Below are 20,696 nucleotides of genomic sequence, written 5' to 3' on the forward strand. Positions count from 1 at the left end.
GGGTGCTAGCAGCTCCTGGCCCTGGACGAGGCCTGGTCTGCTCACGGAGGGGGCGGCCGGGGACCTGCGGGCACGAGCGGCTTCATGCGGAGCAGCCTGTGGTTGCGAGGGGCTCCTGAGGCGAGTCCAGGCTCGGGCGTGAGTCACTCCCCTCCACTCCAGGGTGAATGCCATGCACGTGCTCCGGGTCTGGTCCCTCTCACACTAAGCAGGCGCACATCGCCTTTGCGTCTGAGACAGGATTTGACTTAATGTTTGCTGATGGCTCATGAGCAGATGGAACGGGGCCTCCTCAATGATAACTGGACACGCTCGCCCCGTCCTGACAGCAAAGGACAGCGGGCTTCCAGGAAAGAGCCACGGCAGTATTTCCCTTCAGCTAAATTCAATCAAGTCCTGGTGCAAGCCTGCGGGAAGACATTATTCCGTTCCACTTTTCATACCATCTGACCTAGTCCCCTAGCAACAGGACTGCAGCTAAACAAAGGCAGTTGTTCAAATAATTATAAGCCGCATGTGAAGAGGCTAATCGCTTTAGTCTTGAAGTGTCAGTGATTCATAATCTTGGACTTTGGGTTTTGATGTGTATTTTCATTGAAAACGGGGAGAAAGCCTGGCTCCATCTGGCAGCTGACAGCGCGGGAGCAGCGGGCGGTGTTGCCCTCTAGTGGCCTCGGAGCAGAGTGGGGCCGGGCAGGACCATCCTCCCCCTCCCTGGCCAGCCCACCGATGGGGAGGGCCGACCGGGAGCACAGGCCGACGCCTGCCGGTGCCCCCTCGTGTTCAGGGTGGGGTGCACCCAGCGGCGCCTGGCGCGTGTCAGTGAACACTCGTGGGGTGAGACCAGCTCCTGAGGGAAGTGGGCTCACCGGACCACAGTGGGTCCCGAGAGAGGCTCCCCCATCTCGTTTCCGCTGACGGCCTCTGAGAGGTTTCACTCCACGTCTCTTTACAGGCTGTCTGACTCCTTCACTGCATTCAAACACCTCAGTCACAAATGAGAAAACTTAACATCAGGAACTGAACGTTTTCACCCTAAATGCCTCCTTCAAGATGAGACTGCACTGCTGAGGGTCACAACTATTCTCACGCACAGCTCCTGGGCACACACACATCGGGGACCAGACTTTCCTTCCTGTCAATTGTATAAAGTCATGACTTCAGTCACTGTTCCAATGCGTTTGGGGCTCAAGTCCATACATCTTCCCTTCCTGGTACCCCTGGAGGAGCACAGAGGTCCAGTCACAAGCAACCATTAATTCCACTGGCAAGTTTTTTATTCTTTAAGTCACAGAGCTAAGTCCTCAGAGAGAAAAACTGTCTAAAAGTCACAGAGCAGATTCAGAAGGGGACCCATAAGGGACAACTCACAGCTGAAGCAGCCCCTCCACTGGGTGGAGATGCTGTGATGGACAGAGGGAGGGGCCGCGCCCCCTCTGCCCCCGCCCCAGGACTTCTGCCTTCCGTACGGGGAAGAGCCCCTCCAAGCCCTGCCTTCTGGGGCCCAAAGGGGCACATCCTCCAGCGAAACAACTGGCACTCAGGTGCCGATCCCTTGAGACACATCCCTGCACTTGAGATCTACCCAGATGTGAGCCAGGCCCAGCACCGGGCTGGGGGCCAGGGTCGGAGGCTGAGCCGCAGAGCTGCCCTACAGGCCCAGTGGCTTCCTTCTGCACCCAAACCTCTCGGAAAGCTCACGGCTGCCGTCCAAGAGAGGTCACAGAGAACCCACTCACTGACTTGGGTCTTGGGTCTTGTTTTGCATCCAGGCTAGACCTGAAAGCCAAATGCATCTCTGGACCACATACCGCCGATGTTTTACTGAGTGCCAGCACACACCAGGCCCCGGGCCAGCCGCAGGGACATGGAGATGGCTCTGCTCGGTGGCACGTCCTCAATCGGCCTCCGATGGTGTAGGCACCTGGCCCTTCCAGGGGCCTGTTATGAACTGGGTGTCTGTGTCTCTCCAAATTCATACGTTGAAGCCTACCCCCTCGGTGATGGTATCTGGAGGTGGGACCTTTGGGAGATAATTCGGTTTAGATGAGGGCAGGAGCTCCAAGAGGGTCCCCATGATAGGGATAAGAGACCTGAGTATGCTCACTCTCTTTCTCTCCACCACGTGAGGACACATGAGAAAGCAGCTGTTCTCAAGCCAGGAAGTGGGCCTCCACCAAGAAGCTGACGATGCCAAGCACCCTGACCTGGGACTTCCAGCCCCAGAACTGTGAGAAATCCAGGTCACCCAGCCGGTGGCATTTTGTTACAGCAGCCAGAGCTAACCCACAGTCGTGGGCAACGGCATCTGGTGGGCTTGTGCACGGCCGTTCAGATTCACAAACTCCCTGAGCCCCTCAGCAGCTACGCACCCGGTTAGAGAGCCACGTCTGGACAAAAAGTGATGTGCAGAGACCAAGGCCACAGAGCCCCCACCGAAGCCGCGCCAAAGCTTCTGGGAAGCACAAGGATGAGTCTTCCGCTGGACCCCACGGTAGGGTGCATCCTCCCAGGGCAGGGGCCGAGGGTCTGTTCTTGCCAGGAAGGAGCCCCTAGCTTGAAGCTGCTCAGCTGAGGCCCTCGGATGAGCGGTGGGCAGGGCAGCTGATGTGGGCACATTTCCCACCCTGACTGCGGAGGAGATGGGGGAATGCATGCAGCCCTGGGCCCCTGGACCTCCCCAGGTGTGAGAAGCAAGCTGGGAAGGAGCAGTGTCTCACGTGCACCCCAGACTGCCAAGGCCGACCCGACCGCCAGCAAGGAGACTGGCTAGGACCTGAACCTGTGTCTGCCCCCTTGGCGCCCAGGACCCCATCTGCAGCCCAGCGGCCCCGAGAACAACGTCCACATGGGCTTCTAGAGGCTGAGAAGTCCCGTGTCTGGAAAATCCCCGCTGTCTCAGGAGCCTGTTCTGTCTGGGGCGGGGGGTGGGGGTGGGGGCGGGGGTGCTGAGCAGGAAGTGATGCATCCTGACACCAATGGCCGGCCGGGCACTTACCCCTTCCATGGGTGCCACGAGCAGGTCATACAGGGCGCGGAGCGGCGGCCTGGCGAACGAGCTCTGCCTCCTGGGAAGAGAGGAGGTCCCGTCCTTGACGGGCGACGCGGCGTTGCTGACCAGGTTGGTCATGCTCTGGCAGCTCCTGGGGAGAGAAGAGGGGTTGAAGCCGCCAGGAGGCCGCCCTCCCCTTCAGGTATGTTCACAGCACCACGAGCACAGACGCACCACGGGCGGCCCAGCTGCACACAACACCTACATGGGCTATGGAGTTTTTCTGCATAATCAAATGTCCTGAAGCACTGTTCAAAGCATTTAATTACATCCTTGTGTGGAGCGACTGGGCAGGCAAACGTGAGGACCATGAGAACTGGGGCAGCCACCAATCTGCCAGGAAGGCAGTGCTCCAAGACACGTTAGTGTCTGGGGCGGGAGCCGCAGACACGAGGCTCGTGGTGGCCCCACTGGAGCCCCAGCACAGCCCGAGAGGCAGGTCGGTTCAGGCGTGGCTGCAGGGTTCTGTTTTGTTTTTAATGTATGGTCCATTATTTCTAGGCAAAATTTTATCAGTTCAGATGGTATTTTCAACCCCAAGGCCCCAACTTTCATACTCCTGATGTTACGGGCAGCACACTGACTGAAGCCACTCACCCTGGCCAGGCACCAGAGTAAACATTTGCGTGAGTTATTTTATGACAGGAGGTCCCGGTAAGGAACGCAGAACTAACAAGCTACCGCCAACTGGAAGAATTCAGGAGAGGTCAAAAGGAGATGTCGCGTGTCCTTCCACCTCCCAGAATCCTTCTTGCTGGCATCCATCTTGGCTGAGCAATGCACGCACCAGCAGGAAGAACCCTGAGTCAGACTGGCCAGAGAACCGAGAAACTGGCCCCATCACCATAAAACCCGAGTCTGCAAGCCGCGTGGCGGAGCGGCCCTCCTGGGTTCCCTTATCTTCCTGCTCTCCCCGAAGGTGCCCCGTCCCAACAAAGTCTCTTGCTTGGTCAGCATGTATGTCTCCTTGGAGAATTCATTTATGAGTGTTAGACAAGAGCCCACCCTTGGGCCCTGGAAGGGGGTCCCCCTTCCTGCAACACCGACACAGGGTGAGAGCATTCGCTGCGTCACTGATTCACTGAGCAAATGCCTCCTGAGCTCTGGCCACCTGCTGGGCACTGCTGCAGGCAGGCCTGGGGACTGAAAGAGGACAAGGGACGCAGGTGAGAAGGAGAGACAGCGGGCAGGGAGACAAGCCCATTTCCACTGCAAGGGCAGGCTGCCCCGCAAGTCTTGCTGAACCGGCCCTTCAGCCTGGTTGGCGTGGCCTCAGCACAGTCTCCAGTGACAGGCTCCGCAGAACCAGGAGACAGTCAGTGGCCCCTCAACCTTGATTCAGACACTGCACCGTTCAGGAGTTTCTGCTACACATTTACGACCTTAAGACAGAGAGCAGGTCTCACACCAGACTCAGCTAAGTCAGGGCTCTGGACGCAGGACTGGTGGCTCTGTGGTTGCTACCAAAGGGAAAAGCAGAACACGCCCCTGCCCAGCCCCCACCCCCAAGCCAGGGTCCTTGACCATCTAAAGAAATGATGTGAAAGGTTTATTTGCATTTTTGAGACCTGGCTCTATCCCCTGGCCTTCCCCCAACCCTGTGGTGTTCTCAGCAACATCCCACGCCAGGCTGAGAGCACCCTCCGCCCCCACCTGCTCCCACAAGAGAAAGAAGGGTAGAGGACTCGAGGGCCTGGGAGCCTGCTCACGGCGCCCGTCCGTCACCCTCACTCAGAAAGCACGTGATCACGGGCGACAGGGGCCGGGACATGTCTCTGCCATCAGAGCCAGTGAAGCACTGATAGCCCTGGAGTGACACTCACAGGCTCACTGAATTCCCTGGAATGCACCACAAAGAGCACTGCTCCCCGGAAAGAGCGAGCATCACACCACCCCCCGGAGGAGACGGTCTGGCGTGACACGTGGCGTCTGTCTCGGCGAGCACGCCTGCTCCTGCACACAGCCTGTGTACACTCACACCCTCGGGAGCCCGAGCTGCCCCCAAGACAGCGTGGGGGTGGAGCAGGGAGCAGCCAGACGGCAGCACCCTCTCCCTGCATGCCCCTCGCTAGACACATGTCTGCCTGGACTGTGGGCTGGTTACCCCATTCAGGTACCTGGTCTGATTAATCTGGCCAAAGACATCTGGGGGAGTGCCATGCTCCCAGACAACGCTGTGTCCCCAGGTCCTAACGGGAACTGATGAGGTGCTCCCCAAGGCCCTGAACTAAACAACTCCTACTGGAGAGAGACCAGCTCAGCGCCCTGAGCTTCCCTGGGTGCCAGGAGACCAGCATAACTAAGCTGCACGGGGTGGGGGCCGGGGGGAGGCAGGAGGAAGTGGGGGGCTGTGTGGTGGACAGACCGTTTGCAAAAAGGGCAAAAGGTGCAGGATGGGGAGGACAACGGTGAAGCATCTAGAATCTGGAGGTGCTTGCGTCTCTGCTGATGGGACAGTGAGTGGGGGAGGTCTGGGGAGGAAGGCCAAGTGGGCTGGGGGCCTTTTTATTGAACCCGGGAAGTGCCAAAGGCACTTACCGGGGCCCAGCAACGCTAACCCTCTCAACATACATCATGCCCACGGGGTGCCAGGTGCAGACCCACAGAGGGCCAACCTCAGGGTCCCTGCACTGGCCTGTGGGGAAGGGGGTCCAGGGCACAAGACTCTCTGCAGGTCACAGAGCCGAGGGCAGGCTCTCAGGGAGGACCGCTTGCTGAGGGCTAGCCCGCCTGGAGACAAGGCAAGGAAGCCCACTCCAAGGCCAGGAACAACACGGGGCGAAGCACTGGGACAGTGCTTGGGATGGTGGGGTTGGCACTGTTGGCAATGGGATGGTGGGGAGCTGGGGGCAGAGCACTGAGGGAAGTGGACGGGGGTGGGCTGCAGGGTGAGTGGGCTGGGTGGCTTGGCCTCTGGGCTCTGGCCCACACCCTTCAGCACCAGGCATGCCTGAACAGGAAAACAACTCCACCAGGCCAGTTCCTTCCAAGGCTGATCAGAGAAAGGCCCCGTGGACTTCCCCCTTCCCTGTAGGCCTCTGGCGGGGCTCCAGAGCTGGGACCAGGCCAGAACACAGTGCCCCGACCCCTGGCCAGTTCAGGGGGGGCAGCCAGTTGATGTCCCTGGTCAGGGCTGGTGAACACATGGCTGGCCGTGGCACTTCAGCGGGGGTTTCAGAGGACACTCTCTGGGCATCTGCACACTTCCAGGGGCAGGTCTCAGGCTAGGAAACCGCTCCCCCTCCCGCCTGGGATTATAGGTGGGAGCAGCGGTTTCCTCACCTCCAGAGAGCTGGCCTGGACAGACTGCAGTCAACCAGCTCCCTGTGTGTGCAGCTTCTGGTTTTTCCTTTTTTCTTTTCGCCTGTGGCTTCTATTTTTACTGGAACATTTGACATTCACAGTGACCGAGGGCAGCTCTTGCTGACCAACAGCACACAGCCATGGCCCAGAGCCCTCGCTGAGCTGCCTGTGTCGGGGGCAGGGGGAGAGTTAGCCTTGCAGATGTGTGTCCCGCGGTCCCCTGGCGCCAAGCCCCGGCCGGAGTGGTCGACAAGTGTGAGCGGGTGTGTGGGATGGTCCGCTCCCTGCTGTCCTCCTTCCTGGCAATGTCACCATGGCCCAGTGACCCCCTCGCACTGCGGGCGCTGGGCCACGGGCTGGGGCCTCGGTGACTGACTGTACTGCTTCGGTTTCTGCGGCGCCTTTCAGCCTGGCTGACTTCTCTCTGCCTCTGCAATCTGGACTCAGATGGGGAAAGGGTGCTCTGACAGGGTGGACGCATCCCTGTGACAAGCTTGTGAGCTGCGGGAGGGGCTGCGCCCCCATCCAGGCTCCATCCAGGCCCGCCACACCCACATCACCGCTCAGGAGGCGGGGCGGCCCCTCTCCTAGGGAAGAAGAGCCCAGCTTCAGAGAGGCCAGGAGGCTGCCGGGCAGGGCAGGGTCAGGGCTCCCACCTGCCGGGGAGCCGTTTTTTGTGTGTGTCCTCCCTGCCCTGAGGACACGCTGAGCCCCCTGCACTCACCTCTGCTCCCCACCCACTTTGCTGTGACCTGACCGCGGCGGGCGGCCTCTCCCAGGCTCTGCGGGCACAGGAAGGAGGGCTGGGCTCCCGGGACTCGCAGCCGCGCCGCCACGTGGCTCCAGCAGGGGGCGCTGGCTCGCCGTCCTCGAGGCCTCGTTCGCTGCCAGGGACCCAGCTGGGCTAACTGACAGCCCAGCCCTCAGCACAGAGGGTTTTCTCACACCGCGCGGGGGTCTTTATCAGCTCCTTCCTTAGGTGATGTTTATTAATCTGCTTCTGGAGAAATACTCATTTTCTCTGCAGCATGGCCATCTGTGGGCTAACGGGCTTGGAGAGGGACTGAGCGGTACCCGGGCCGGGAGGCTGGCAGGCTGGGGGAGCCACCTGGGCTAGGCGCCCTCGGCGGGCAGAGCGGCGAGGTGAGGAGTGAGGCGCCCCGAGCTGGGAGAGGCCGGGGTGGTTTATGTCTCTGCAACGATGACAAATGCCAGGCGGCCCGGGGAGCACGCGCGGCTCGTGAATCTCCCTGGGGATGAAGAGATCTATTCCCAAGGCAGGGGATTTATAACGCAGGGCTGCAGAAGACCCTGCGCGCTGGGACTCGCTCGGGCTCACACGCTGACGCGGCCCCACGCGAGGCCTGCCAGGTGCCCGGGGACGCTGGGGACACTGAGGGACGCGCACTTGGAAGTCTCGGCCCTAAGCGCCGCTCTCAGCACCAGGCCAGCTGCCCCGGCTTCCAGTCAGGGCCCCATGAAGGAGGGGAGTTGAGGGCACATGCAGAGCCGGCATGGTGCCCCCACCACGCCCCCCCTCCCCCCCTCCCCCGCAACACACACACATTTCTCAGGCTTTCAGTCAAGACGGGCAGCTAGGTGAGCAGCAGAAATGGAGGAGCAGGGCTCAGCCCTCCACAGGTGAGACTAAGCAAGGGCCCCACCAGGCCCGAAGACCCCAGGGACGGAGGTGGCCAGCCTGGCCCTGAGGTCCCGTCCGTCCCGCCGGTCTCTTCGCTCGGAGGGAGGAACCCAAACCTAAGCTTGGCACATCGCAGAGACTCGCAAGGACCAGGGCCCCACTGCCACCCGGAGGCCTCTACACCACAAGAACAAGCCGCCCTCCTCTGAGGAGGGACAGGGGCCTGGCAGGACACAGGGGAGCAGCGAGCACGGGGTCAAAGGGGCGACTCATGAAAGCACAGAGGGGCGGGCGGACTGAGGAGGCGCAGGGCCCGTGCCCCCTGCACCCGGAGGTCCTCCGTGATGCTCTCAATTCCCTGCCAGCACTCAGGTCCTTCCCACCTGACCCCGTGCACGCAGGGCCAAGACGGGAGCTAATCCAGGAACACTCCCCGGGGGCCCTGCCGTCTTTCGGGCCACAGGAGGGAGGGGCCTCAGCTGGGGTGGGCCTGGCTGGGCACACACACGCCCGTCCCTGCAAGCCTCCCATAGCCAAGTCTCGCCTCAGACCCCAGCCCACCCCGCCACAGGTGAGACTCTAGGCCTGAGGCCCTGAGGCCCAGGGCAGGGGCAGGGCCCCACCAGCTCTCAACAGTCAGGCATCAGGAAGCTGGGAGCCCAGGGCCCAGCACTGCCACAGTCTCAGGCCTTGCACCGTCTGGAATGCTCGACAGAGAGATGCTGCACGGGGCACCCTGTGCGGTCTGCTTGCAGGACGTGCCCGGGTCAGGGTGTGCAGGCCAGGGGGAGGAGGGTTTGGGGGGAGGGGAGACAGTGGAGGGGGAGGGTGGAGGTCCCCACAGTGCTGCGCTCCTTCCCGGTGCCGCCCACCTGTGCTCAGGCAGCCCCTCTCTTGCCCCGAGGTCTCCATCACAGGTTCTCACGTTCCAGTGGCCAGTTCAGGAGGCTTCCTGTCTGCGCTCACAGCAGCAGGGTCCCAGGCCTTGGGGTTGGGGCTCCTGCTTCTGCTCCTCCTGAGCCCCAAGAGGCCCCGGTCTTCCTCAGGGGGCCTCCTGCCCCACATTCGAGGAGCTGGGAGCAGCCCTGGCAGACGGGGCCGAGTGCCTGCTCCACAGGCATCTGCTGCTGTGACCCACTGGGCTCCTCCTCCCCACCCTCGGCCCTGCCCGAGGCTCCAAACTCCCCTCGGGGCTCTGAACTGCGTCTGCTGAGGGAACGGGAGCTGGCCGGCCTGAGATCTGAACAAGCGCCTGGATTTTAAGGTACCAGCGGAAAGATTAATTGATGAATCCACTATATTCAAGCAGCCAGTGACTCTCCACCACAAACATCCTCACAAGAAGGCTGTCTCCTTGGGGAGGTGAAGGCTGTCAAAGGCTGCATTTTAAGTACTTATTCAATAAGCTGTTGGCACTGTCTGCCTGCTCACCTCCCCAGTCACCCAGTACCCGGCTCCCTGGCTGCTCCCTCCTCGGGGGCTGGGCTCAGGCAGAGACCCCTGCCCTTCCAGGGACGTGACTCCTCTCAAGCCCAGGGACAAACCTGGGCCACGCAGGACTCCTCTTCTGCTCATGGGCTCTCCCGGGAAGGCTGGTCAAGGGCTGTGACACACGCACCACCAAGGAGCTGGGGACGGCCCTGTGCGGGAACCACGGTGCGGCCCACTCTGCTCTTTGCTCCACAGCCCAGTCAGGGGCCGGGGGGGGGGGGGCGCGCGGTCACCTAGGAAAACCTGATGCCCAGGGCAGCCTCACACAGGCTTTGCCTGCTGACCCCATTAGGGGCCCAAGCTGGGCGTTGGGGGGACGGGCTTATCATGCACTGAGGGATGGAGAGAAGAGGTCACTGTGTGTGTGGCCTCCCCAGCTGATGCTAACACAGAAACACCCTTTCCAAAGGGCCTTGTACCCATGGGTGATCTGTGGGTCCTGTCCCACACAGGGCCTGTCCCCCCACAAACTTGTGGAATTTCATGGAGTCTCACTCATTTACAAAAAACCCCCAGAGCCAAATTAGTGTTGTACAAGGACAGAAGGCACTGCCTCAGAAGTGGTGAGCTCTCGCTCACTGGAGGAGTTCAGGCAAAGGCTGTGACCACTTGGAGGGAGCCTTAGAAGGGTGGGATCTGGGGGCCGGAGCTCTGTCTTTGGAGCTGGCCAGACATGGATCCTAACACTGGCCTTGTCACTGGGCCCCTGTGACCCGCCCATCGGGAAGGTCCATGTTGGAGCCACACTGACATGGGCGCATGGACCATGCATGGGGGCCCTCTCTTTAATCTCTTCTTTCCCATCTGGTCATGGGAGGCTGGTCCCCCAGGATGGTGGTGCCACCCTCTCTTCCCGCAGAACCCTCAGTCTTTGTCACTGACTCTCTTGGGGGACCCCGACCAGGCTGAGGAGTCTTGTTTGCCAATTCACCCTTTTGTGGGGGTGGTTGGGGTGTTAGTTGGAGGTTGCAGAGCTGAGGGAGGGCTCTGGCCCCATGTGGCCCCTCTCTAGAAGGGAGAGCCTGGACACATAGAAGGGAGAGCCTCGACACACTGTTGCTGTCTGCTTGGGTTCCAACCACTGACATTTGGGCAATAAGAAAGTTCCTTCCTACCTCCCATCACACACACTGCCAGAAGGGGAAAGAGCAAAGACAGTGGCAACAGCAGTCAGAACCCTTCTGGGATACTGGCCCTAATGGGTCCTGGCTGGGTGCACCCTAAGGCCAGGGCACGGCCTGGGACCCAGAATCCCGGAGCAGCTGACAGCATATCCCATTCCGCTTCCTCTTTTCCACAGTAAAAGTGATCTGCTGACTGCCCCTGGGTTCAGACACTCACACATGCATACACACACATGTGCACTGGCATTCCAGCCTTCAGCATGACTTCTCAAGCGTTCTGCAAGATGAGGGGTAGAGGCCTCTTTGGGCGCTGCTGCTCTGCCCAGGGGGGCACCCCAAGGTCAGGTACTGAATGAGAGAAGATTCCTTGCTTTTCCTCACTAGCAGTGCCTGCTCTGGGCTCAACACGCCACTGCGATTTCTGCTAAAGTGCAGAGGCAAGAAGAAAAATAGTGGTTGTGGTGACCTCAAGAACAAAGACCAAGTTGTGCAGTGTGTGGAGGGGAGGGGGAGAATTCTAAGGCCAAGTCTCAGCTAACTGGCGTCTGCCATGGCAGCCTCATCCCCAACCAGTCCAGCAAACCACCCAGAACAACAGGGCCAGCAGCCCATGAATCACAGAGCTGGAGGGCCCTGCAGCAGGGACCTGGCGCTGCTATACACATGGCTGCTGCCACCTCACCACCTTGGGCTCAGGGACGGCACTCTGCAAGCCCCCACAGTATTGGGGTCTGCAGAAAAGCCACTTCTCAGCAGTCCTAGCCAGTGACACAGCAGCCCCACCTCCTGGTCATGAAGGGGCAGAGAGAAAGGCCTGCGGGGACCCCACGAGGTCAGGGCAGCTGGGAGGTGGGACCGGACACAGAGTCCTGCACCTGCTGGGCGGCAGGTCTCCACCCTCCTGGCTTGTGTGCCCCGCAGCTGCTACAGCCATGGCTGGGCTACAAAGTAGCAAGGGCCCGCGCCATCCTAACCAGGATACCTCTACTTCTGTGGGTCGCTAGGACGGACGGAGGCCAGCACCCCCCTTCCTGGGCCTGTGGTTGGCAGCAGAGGCCTGTGGCATGCGGCCCCAAAGCTGAAAGAACAGTCTGTTTCCTCTCCTCCGATCTGCCCTCAGAAGCCTCTAGGAGGTCAGGACTGGAAAGGCGTGCAGAGAGGTGCAGGATTTCCATTGCCAGCGTCTTCCTGATGGCAGGCTCGAGGCTTGAGGCAGGCCAGGCCTGACGAGGGAGCCGGGCTGAGCCGGGCAGTGAAGCCAGATTCCCACACTGCAGGCCTGGCGGCCCCTCCCAGCCTCAGGCTGGCCTGTCCTTGGCCTGGCCGCAGGCACTGACCGCATTGTTTAATGAACCATTGTTTAGTGAGCTAACCCGTAGTCCTGGGCTCCCTGGACCTACCTCAGAGCTGCTCAGAGTGATAACGAATGTTTTCTCAAAACAAGCAACTCCATGATACAAAATTCATAGCCCTTCTTATCCAGGGATGATGAGCTAGAACCCTGGGTACACCTGGTTTGACCCTTTCCTTGCCTAGTGCCCAAGGCCCTGGAGGAGGGGCTCCTGACCGCGGGCATGCCTGAGATCAGGTCTGTGTGGGTGCCTGACAGCGGCCTCTGGCGTGTGCGCTCTCACACAAACGACCTGAGGCAGGACGGGAAGAGAAAGGGCGGGTGAGGCTGAAACCAGGGCGGCCAATAGCTGCTGCACAGGTACATGCACATTTCATCCCTTCCAAAGTTTATCCACCCACATTATCGGGAGAGTCCGAGTTTAACAGTGTCCTTCCCACTTCACTCAAGACAGCAGAAAGTCAGCACACCTACGAGCTTTCTGCACACTCCAAAGCCTAGCGTGTGCTGTTCATACATTAGCTGCTGTAATTCCATGTTAAGGGAACCCTGCAAAGTAGGAAGCTTGTTTCCACTTCAGTGACGAGGAAAAGGCTGACAGTGGTGAAGTCACCTGCCGCAGGTCCCATAGCTGACAGGCGACAAGGCCAGACCCGAGCCCTGCGCTCTTCACACCCTAGTTTACAACCAGGGATCGCAGCACTGGCAGAGCCGAGATTGCCCACCCCAGACCCCGAGGAGCTGAGGCTGAGGATGGAGCCAGTCTCAGCCCCACACCTCCTTGTGCCTGGTCCTGTCCCTTCCAAGAAATTAGAGCCACAAGGGACACCTGTGAAGGGGGCAGGGCCGCAGAGGAAACTGGGGGTGAACCAGCCTGGGGGTTTTGGCCTCCTGACAACCAAATGCCAGTCCCTTCAGCCCTGGCTCCTGGCTGCCATCCCATCTGACTCACCCCTGGGAAAGTAAACACACGTTTGTCACCCTGACAGCACAATAATGGGAGGAAACCAGGGCCTGGAGCAGGAGCACCCGGGGCATGACAGCCCCGCCCTCAACGGCCACTCCCTCCCACGCGCCCGCTCCCCCTGCCGCCCTCAGAGGCGGGGGCCTCAGCGCCCAGGGTGTCTTTCTGGAAAGGTCTCTCCAAATGTGACTCCCAGGTGTTGCCAACCAGTGACAGCGGGAGAAGTGCTCCTTAACCCCAACCGCCTCCCCTGTTCATCTGGACACAGCTCGGCTTGCACCCCCCCATGAAAAGACTCAGGGGCACACCAGCTGGCAATTTCAACCTTGGCTCATCTCAGTGCCACTGAGGCCTATGGTCAAGTAGTGGAGACAGGCCGGGTGTGGACGGGCTCCTCCCCAGCAATGCTGGCATCTGCTCATCTGGCCTCCTCAACCTGAGGCCAGAGAGGTCCGCACAGGCGCCTGGCCGTGAGCTATAGGCAAGAGCTGGCCACGGAGAAAGTGTGTGGCGTAGCCCTGTGCGGCCTCTCCTGGCATCTGGGAAATCAGCCCCGAGGCCACGGGAAGGAGCGGCCGACTGTCCCCTGGGCCTCCCACCCAGCCACGGTGGACGGTCACATCAGGGCTGCCACACTTCCTCCCCCGACCTGGAGGGGCTGCTGTGACCCCAAGGGCCAGAGCACCGCGCTCGCCCCTGCCGACCGCCATCCCGCCAGAGCCCATGCAGCTGGAAGGTCACGGAAGCTGCACTGCCCGGGAGGCAGGGCCACACGCACCTGTTAAAGAGGTTGTTGCGGCGAACCATCCGAAGAAAGCCAGTGGGGTCAGTGACAGAGTTGAGCCTGTTGTTCATCTCCTCGAACTGCTGGTCCATGATGTCTCCGGCTTCACTCTCGGTCTCGCTGCTGGCACAGGCCCTGCGGGAAAACAGCAGAGAAAAGTGCCGAGTGCTGCAGGCCTGCTCTGAGGCCCCGTCCATCGGCTCCAGCATGGCCCGGCTCCTCCCGAGTCCCCTCCAGCTCCCCTTATTCCCCTTCTGCTCCCGGCAGTCCGCCTGCTCATGTCCAGCACTAGCCCCTGGCTGCAAACCCTCTTCAGGAAGGGGTTGTGCCAGTGCCCGGGGCGCACTCCCTGTGTTCAGCGTGTGCCCCACATGGATGGGGTGCAGAATCGCCCCTTGCTGAACGAATGGCACCACTTGCTGTGTCCTGCCGGCCAGCGGGCACTCCCCCAGCACAGGGCTTGGGCAAGTGCACAGAGCAGCAGGAGCTTCGGTCCATTCCAGCTCGGAACCAGTAACTAAGCACTTGCCTGTGCCCGGCACCACACGAGGCGGGGGATGCACAGTCCCTAAAGGCACTTTTCCAGACGAGGAGACAGACACGCCCAAGAGTGGCTGCAAGGCCAGGCAGAGGGGGACTGTTTGAAATGTAGGCTTGAGAAACATGGCTGATCGAAGGCCATTCCAAGGTCAGCATGGAGATGTTCTAAGTTTTGAATTACTAAATTCGTATTTTCCCTATGACAGACTGTGAAAGAACATCTCAGAGTGGGTTTTAAATAAACAGAAATACTCAGGAGTGCCTTGATTCACCAGCCTGATTAAAATAACAGAGGGCATATTAAACGTGTGAGAGGCCAAAAGAGGCAGCTCAAGCAGCGGCAGACATGCAGAGGGAGTGCTGGCCGCCCCTGGTCCCCACTGCGACCCTAGCCACCACGCTGGGGGCTCAGCAAAGGCCGCTCCATGTGTGGAGCCCCGCCTTCCTTCAGCGCCCATTGCTCCCAGACTCCGGAAATGCAGAGTGACGTCCGGCTCACAGGCGACTCCCAGCCCGCATGGCAACTGTGTGTAAAGCTCCTGTTGCCGAAGGAGCGGGTGGAGGGGGAGAGAGCACTAGAGGCAGAGGACAGACTCATGGACCAGCCACGCAAGCTGCTCGTGTGCAGGAGAAGTGGCACCTGGGAAGGGACAGACCCGCTACCAGAGAAGAGGCTCGGCACGCCGAGACTCAGGTTGAAGGTGAGCACGGCCTGCCTCGAACAGCCAGGCTGGTGAGCCCCTGGCATCAGGATCACAGGACAGAGAAGGGGATGACTCCCCCACGGGTTGTCCTGGGGCCAAGATGCAGCACGTGACGCCATTTAGTAAACCTGAAGGCTCTGCGTGAGTGTCAGCCCTGATAAAAGGGTCCATTTTATGTGTCAACTTGAGCGGGCCCCGGGGTGCCTGGCCCAGCATCACTCTGGGTAACGAGGCTGCGAGGGCGTTTCCGAGTGAGACTAACATTGGAATCTAGACTGAGGAAAGCAAACTGCACTCCCCGGGCCGGTGGGCCCTGTCCAACCCACTGAGCATATGAACCAGAGGAGAAGAGGGAGTGAGAGAGGCCTCCCTGCCCACTCCCCTGGAGCTGGGGTGTGGCGCTTCCCATCTCAGATGTGGACACCCCACAACTTACACCACCGGCTCTCCGTCTCTGGCTCGCCAACAACAGACCTGGGGCGTCTCAGCCTTCAGAACCGTGTGAGCCAGTTCTCCACAACAAAGCCCGTGTTCATGATGCCCTGTCGGTCCTGTCTCCCTGGAGAGCCTGGCACGAGGCACCAGAGCCCTACTCAGCCATGCTCCTTGGAGAAGGTCATACCAATGCCCCACCACTGGGAGGGGATCCCAGGAGCTGAGCCCCAGAGAAGTGCTGGGAGATGGACAGCCTTCAGGGACGGCAAAGAGGTGTGATCTCAGAGCCAGCTACTCTCCTTCGTCCCAGAACCACACCAATGGCTGATCAAGGCATTACTAGCCCAACTTCTTCCCGGTGCCCACAACTGAACCCGCCCTTCAAACCCAGCAGTGCCTGGCACCCAGCAGGTATACAAGGAAGAATGGCCAAATGATGCCAACACTGGGGAGCATCTTACAACATGCAGGGTATTTTTAGCCAGGTGTGATTTCATCTGTACAGCAAGCCTGTAAGGCAGCTCTCGTCATCTCCTCTAGGTTTGGAGAAGCTGAGGAGCTAGCCCAGGAGCACTCAGCGGTGGAGCCAGGCCTGACTCCCGCCTCTCCCCCTCTGAGGTTCCAAGCCTCTCGCACAGTCCATCTCTCTCTGCTGGGATTTGACAGGGGAGGGAGGGAATGAAGACAGGAAACAAGAGGAACCAGGAAACTTCCAAGCACCTAAACAAATCACCGTGCCTCCACCCTGCTGGAGAGCAGGGAACAAAGCTTTATTCCTCTTGCCACCCCACGGGTGTCAGTCGACCAGGCCAGCAGCTGAAGGCTGAAAATGCTCCCTTGGGAGCTCAGGGCCCTTCATGGAGACCCTGGTAAATATCACTCAACAAGCTCTTCTGTCCAGGGACACGTTTATCATCTGAACATGACGGCCTGCTCGGAGCTGAGAAATCTGCTTGTCATTCGGTTCTTGCAAAGGGGAGAAGAATTGGCTGAACTGGTATCAGCCTCTATACCTTGCAGCTCTGCTCTCACTATCAGCTGCGGACGGAGCCCTCAGAGTCTCATGCTTAATGCGGCTGTTTCCTATCTCCTGACCCTTCAGAGTATTAACACCAAAGGGAAAAACAAACAGGTGATGTCACAGATAAGGGAATCTCCCATTTACAAAGCAAGCCTCATCCCTATGGCAGGAAGCCTGAGTGCCTTGCCATCAGTGGTTGTCACATCACAATCACAGCGCTCTCATCTCTCTAAGACATTTTCTAGAGATGGCACAGCAGCTGGTCTGGTTCCATTCACTTTGATCCAACAAGGATTACTAACCGAGACCTACATACAAGAGCCACAGAGGCCAAACAGAAGACAGTAACATGCCTTCAAGGTACAATACATCTAGTATGACCAGTGACCACTGGCTAAGGTGGGTTAAGGAGGCAGGAGGGTGTCAGCCTGGAGTCAAGAAAGGGAGGGTGCGAGAGCCCTCTGGAATCAGCGGCATCTGAGAGGCACTGGAAGGACAACTTAGACAGGAAGGGACTGAGGTGGTGTATGGGGATCAGGGGACGGAATGGTATGAGAAGGCATGCAGGTAAGAGAGTGGGGGCCTCTCTGGGGCCCAGGGACTAGCCCTAGTGAGCTGGAGGAGATGGTAAGAGTGGCAGTGAGGAAGGAGAGAGAGGTGGAGGGCCTTGAACCTGGAAGGCAGTGGAGAGCTGTCAGTCCAGGCTTCTGATGGTCTCAGGGCAGTCGTCTGAGAGGCAGTCAACTGGCCCAGAGCGGAGAACATGGACTATACGAGGAGGAGAGAGAAAGTCGGGTGGCTTTTAGCAGCACTGCTCAGAAGCAGCCCTGAAGGCCCCAGGGCCAAGCCCGAAGGAGACTGTTGGCCCCTCACACCTACTAGGAGCTCCATTCTCGGAGTCACTATTGTGTTAGCATATCAATGTGCCTGGGTCTCAACACGCCAAGTGAGGCAAGCTTTCCACAGCCCTCAGGCTTGGAGATCTGGGTAGCAGCTCCCTCCTCCCCTGAATCCCATATCTCCCTATAAATGGATATTCCTGGCTGTGACCCCATGTTCCTGGTTCCTCCTCATTATTTGCTCTCTACTGTCACCAACAATGGTTCTGCTTGTCCTGTGGTTGGGCCAACTTAACTCATGAGTCTAGACGTGTAAACTAGGGTGGTAAGGCGGAGAATAAGAAAGTAAGAACTATCAGGAAAATATTACCAAAAAGAGAACTTATTTGCCTGAAACTCATTGAAGGAAAAGGATAAAAGACAACTAGCTGTTGATTTATAACAGATGGGCCAGTGGTGGCAAATGAAGAAACCTCAATTAGGAGCTGGCCTTCAGTGGCAGAGGAATGGGTTTAGTTTGGATGTGCTGAACATGCAGACAGGACTCTGTGCTGGTGATGCCAAGTGTGCAGATACTGACTCTATTATTTAGATGGTCTTTATTCCAAAAGGGCTGGAGACTTAGAAATTCAAGTCTGGTGCTGAAGACAGAGCTTGGGACCAATTGTTTGATAGCTCATTCATTTATTTACCCAATAAATATTATTAAATATTTGTTATAAATATCCTGCTATGCCAGGTTCTAGTTCCAGGTAAAATGGACTAAGCACATAACACTCCATCTTTCTGAATGAATATAACTACACACTCTGTCTGGACTGCACAGAATAGGATATCTGAGGAACATGAAGAGTTACTATCAGGCAAATGTGGGAAGAAGCCCAGAATTCAAAATGGCACCAAATCACAGCTGAACTTCACATGCTTTGTCTCTGTAGAAGCCATCAGACAGGCCTCTCTGCAGCTCCCCCTTCTCTGTAGCCCCACTTCTCTGCAGAAGTGGGCACTGGCATGAACAGAGAGCTCCAGGAGAAGCTCTCTAGTTCCAGTTCAGAGAGGCCAGAGAAAATCCCCCAATTTTCTTATTCTCTCATGTCTGTTCTCATGTTCCAGGCCACAAACAATCCTGTCAATTGACCTACTCTAAAATAATCACTAACGGAAGAAGAAAAATGACATAAGAAGGCATCAGGAACATCAAGAAAGAAGGGAGAGTAATATAAATATCAAATGTCTGAGTAAATATAATAGACTATCCTCCTCCTCACACCGTTTCCTGGAGTTTTCACATAAGGAGACGTAGTATATAAGACCAATGCAAGATGGGGCGGGGTGTGGTGGTAGAGGTTCCCATATGGTGATAAGACTTTCACATTTCACTCAAATTAATAAAGTATCAACAGCAAGTAAACTGCAAACTATAAAAAGTATATATGTATTATGATCTCTAGAATAATTATTTTAAAAGTTATAAATGAGACATAGTCAAAGACATAAGAGATAAAATGAATTTTTAAAAGGTTCAAAACTCCAAAATAAGGCAGGAATGGGGAAATAGAGGAATAAAAAACAAAGAGCCAACAGAAAACAAATATTCAAATATTGATATGACATACATAAACCCACACATATCAATAATTATATTAAACATAAATGGTCTAAATATAGAAGCTGACAGAATGGAATTTAAAAATAATCTAATTAAATGCTTCTACAAGAAAGTCTCCTCAAATATAACGATATTAGAAGGAGTAAAGTAAAAGGCAAAGAGATGGACCATGCAAATATTATTCCAAAACAAAGCTGGAGTGGTTAACAAGTAGACTTGTATACACGTACACTTCAAAGCAAAGAAAATTACCAGGGATAAAGAGGGACGTTACACAATGATAAAAGGGCCAATTCATCAGGAACACACAACGGTTCTAAATGTGTTTTCACCTTTCAACAGAGCTTCAAAATATGATGCAAAAAGTGACAGAACTGAAAAGCGAGATGCATAAATTGAGACTTCAATGCTCTTTTCTCAGTAGTTGACAGAATTGGTACACAGAAAATCAAAAAGATACAGAAGAACTTAACAATACCATCAACTAACTGAATATAACTGACATTCAGAGAAAACTCCACTCAACAAAAGTTCAATACATATTCCTGTCAAATTCATAGCAAGTATTCCCCAAGATAGACCATAACCTCAGTCATAAAACAAACCTTAATAGTTTTTAAAAATTGAAATCATGCGAAACAAGCTCTTCACCCACCATGGATTTAGAATTGAAAGTAAAAAAAACAACAGGAAAGTTTCCAAACTCTTGGAAACTGAACAACTCACTTCTAAATAACTGTTATACAAGAAGTCTGAAGTGAAATTAGGAAAATATTTTGAGCTGAACAAAACTCTAAGTACAACATAAAATTTGTGGGACATAAATAAAGACTTAGAGATACATTTATAGCCCTAAATGCTTATATTAAAAAAGAAAGGACTGGGACTTTCCTGGTGGTCCAGTGGTTAAGAATTCACCTTCCAGTGCAGGGGGCGTGAGTAAAATCCCTCATCAGGGAACTAAGATCCCACATGCCATGGGACAACTAAGCTTGCATACTGCAATTAGAGAGGCCACATGCTGCGACTAAAGAAGCCCAAGTGCTCTAGAGCCTGTGCTCCGCAACAAGAGATGTCCACATGCCACAGCAAAGAGGCCATGCAGCTGAAATTTTTATAAAAGGTGTTGGGGGTGGGGCTGAAATGACAAGAAGGTGGACGCACCAGTACTCATGTCACACACAGGCTATAAGGAAAGACAAAGGACACTATACAATAAAAAGATTGATACAAGAAGAGAATATTACACTCATTAACATATATGTTCCCAATATAGGAGTGCCTAAGTGCATAAAACAAATACTAACAGACCCAAAGGGAGAAAGTGATGGGAATATAATAATAATAGGAGACTTTAACACCTCACTGACATCAATGGACAGATCTTCCAGACAGAAAACCAATAAGGCAACAGAAATCCTAAATGACACAACAGAACAGTTAGACTTAGTTGATATTTTCAGATATTACATCCCAAAGCTCAGAATACACATTATTTTCAAGCATACCTGGAACATCTTCTATGGTAGACCACACAATGGGACACAAAACAAGCCTCAACAAATTTAAGAGGATACAATTATTTCAACAATCTTTTGTGACCTCTATAGCATGAAACTACATGGAAAGAAAAGACAAAAGTAAGAAAAAATCATTATATGGAAACTAAACAACATATTACTAAAAAACCAGTCAATAATGAAATCAAAGAGGAAATTGAAAAATACCTCAAGACAATGGCAATAAAAACATAACCATACGAAACCTATGTGATGCAGCAAAAGCAGTTCTAAGAAGGAAGTCCACAGCAATACAGGCCTTCCTCAGAGCAAGGAAA

General features: G+C 56.3%; 1 protein-coding gene across 3 annotated transcripts in view; it reads right to left on the bottom strand.

Annotated features, from left to right (window-relative positions):
- Nucleotides 1–20,696, bottom strand: part of TTC28 (tetratricopeptide repeat domain 28) — a 575,441-nt gene that overhangs the window by 20,067 nt on the left and 534,678 nt on the right. For all 3 annotated transcript variants that reach the window (XM_040251367.1, XM_040251366.1, XM_040251368.1), the window contains 2 exons: nucleotides 13,706–13,846; nucleotides 2,999–3,143 (listed from right to left, as the gene is read on the bottom strand). In XM_040251367.1, coding sequence (XP_040107301.1) covers nucleotides 2,999–3,143; nucleotides 13,706–13,846 — 286 coding nt within the window. The remainder of the gene's footprint in view (nucleotides 1–2,998; nucleotides 3,144–13,705; nucleotides 13,847–20,696) is intronic.

The sequence above is a fragment of the Oryx dammah genome, unplaced genomic scaffold (assembly GCF_014754425.2).
Source record: "Oryx dammah isolate SB20612 unplaced genomic scaffold, SCBI_Odam_1.1 HiC_scaffold_12, whole genome shotgun sequence".
In the NCBI taxonomy this organism is placed as follows: domain Eukaryota; kingdom Metazoa; phylum Chordata; class Mammalia; order Artiodactyla; family Bovidae; genus Oryx; species Oryx dammah.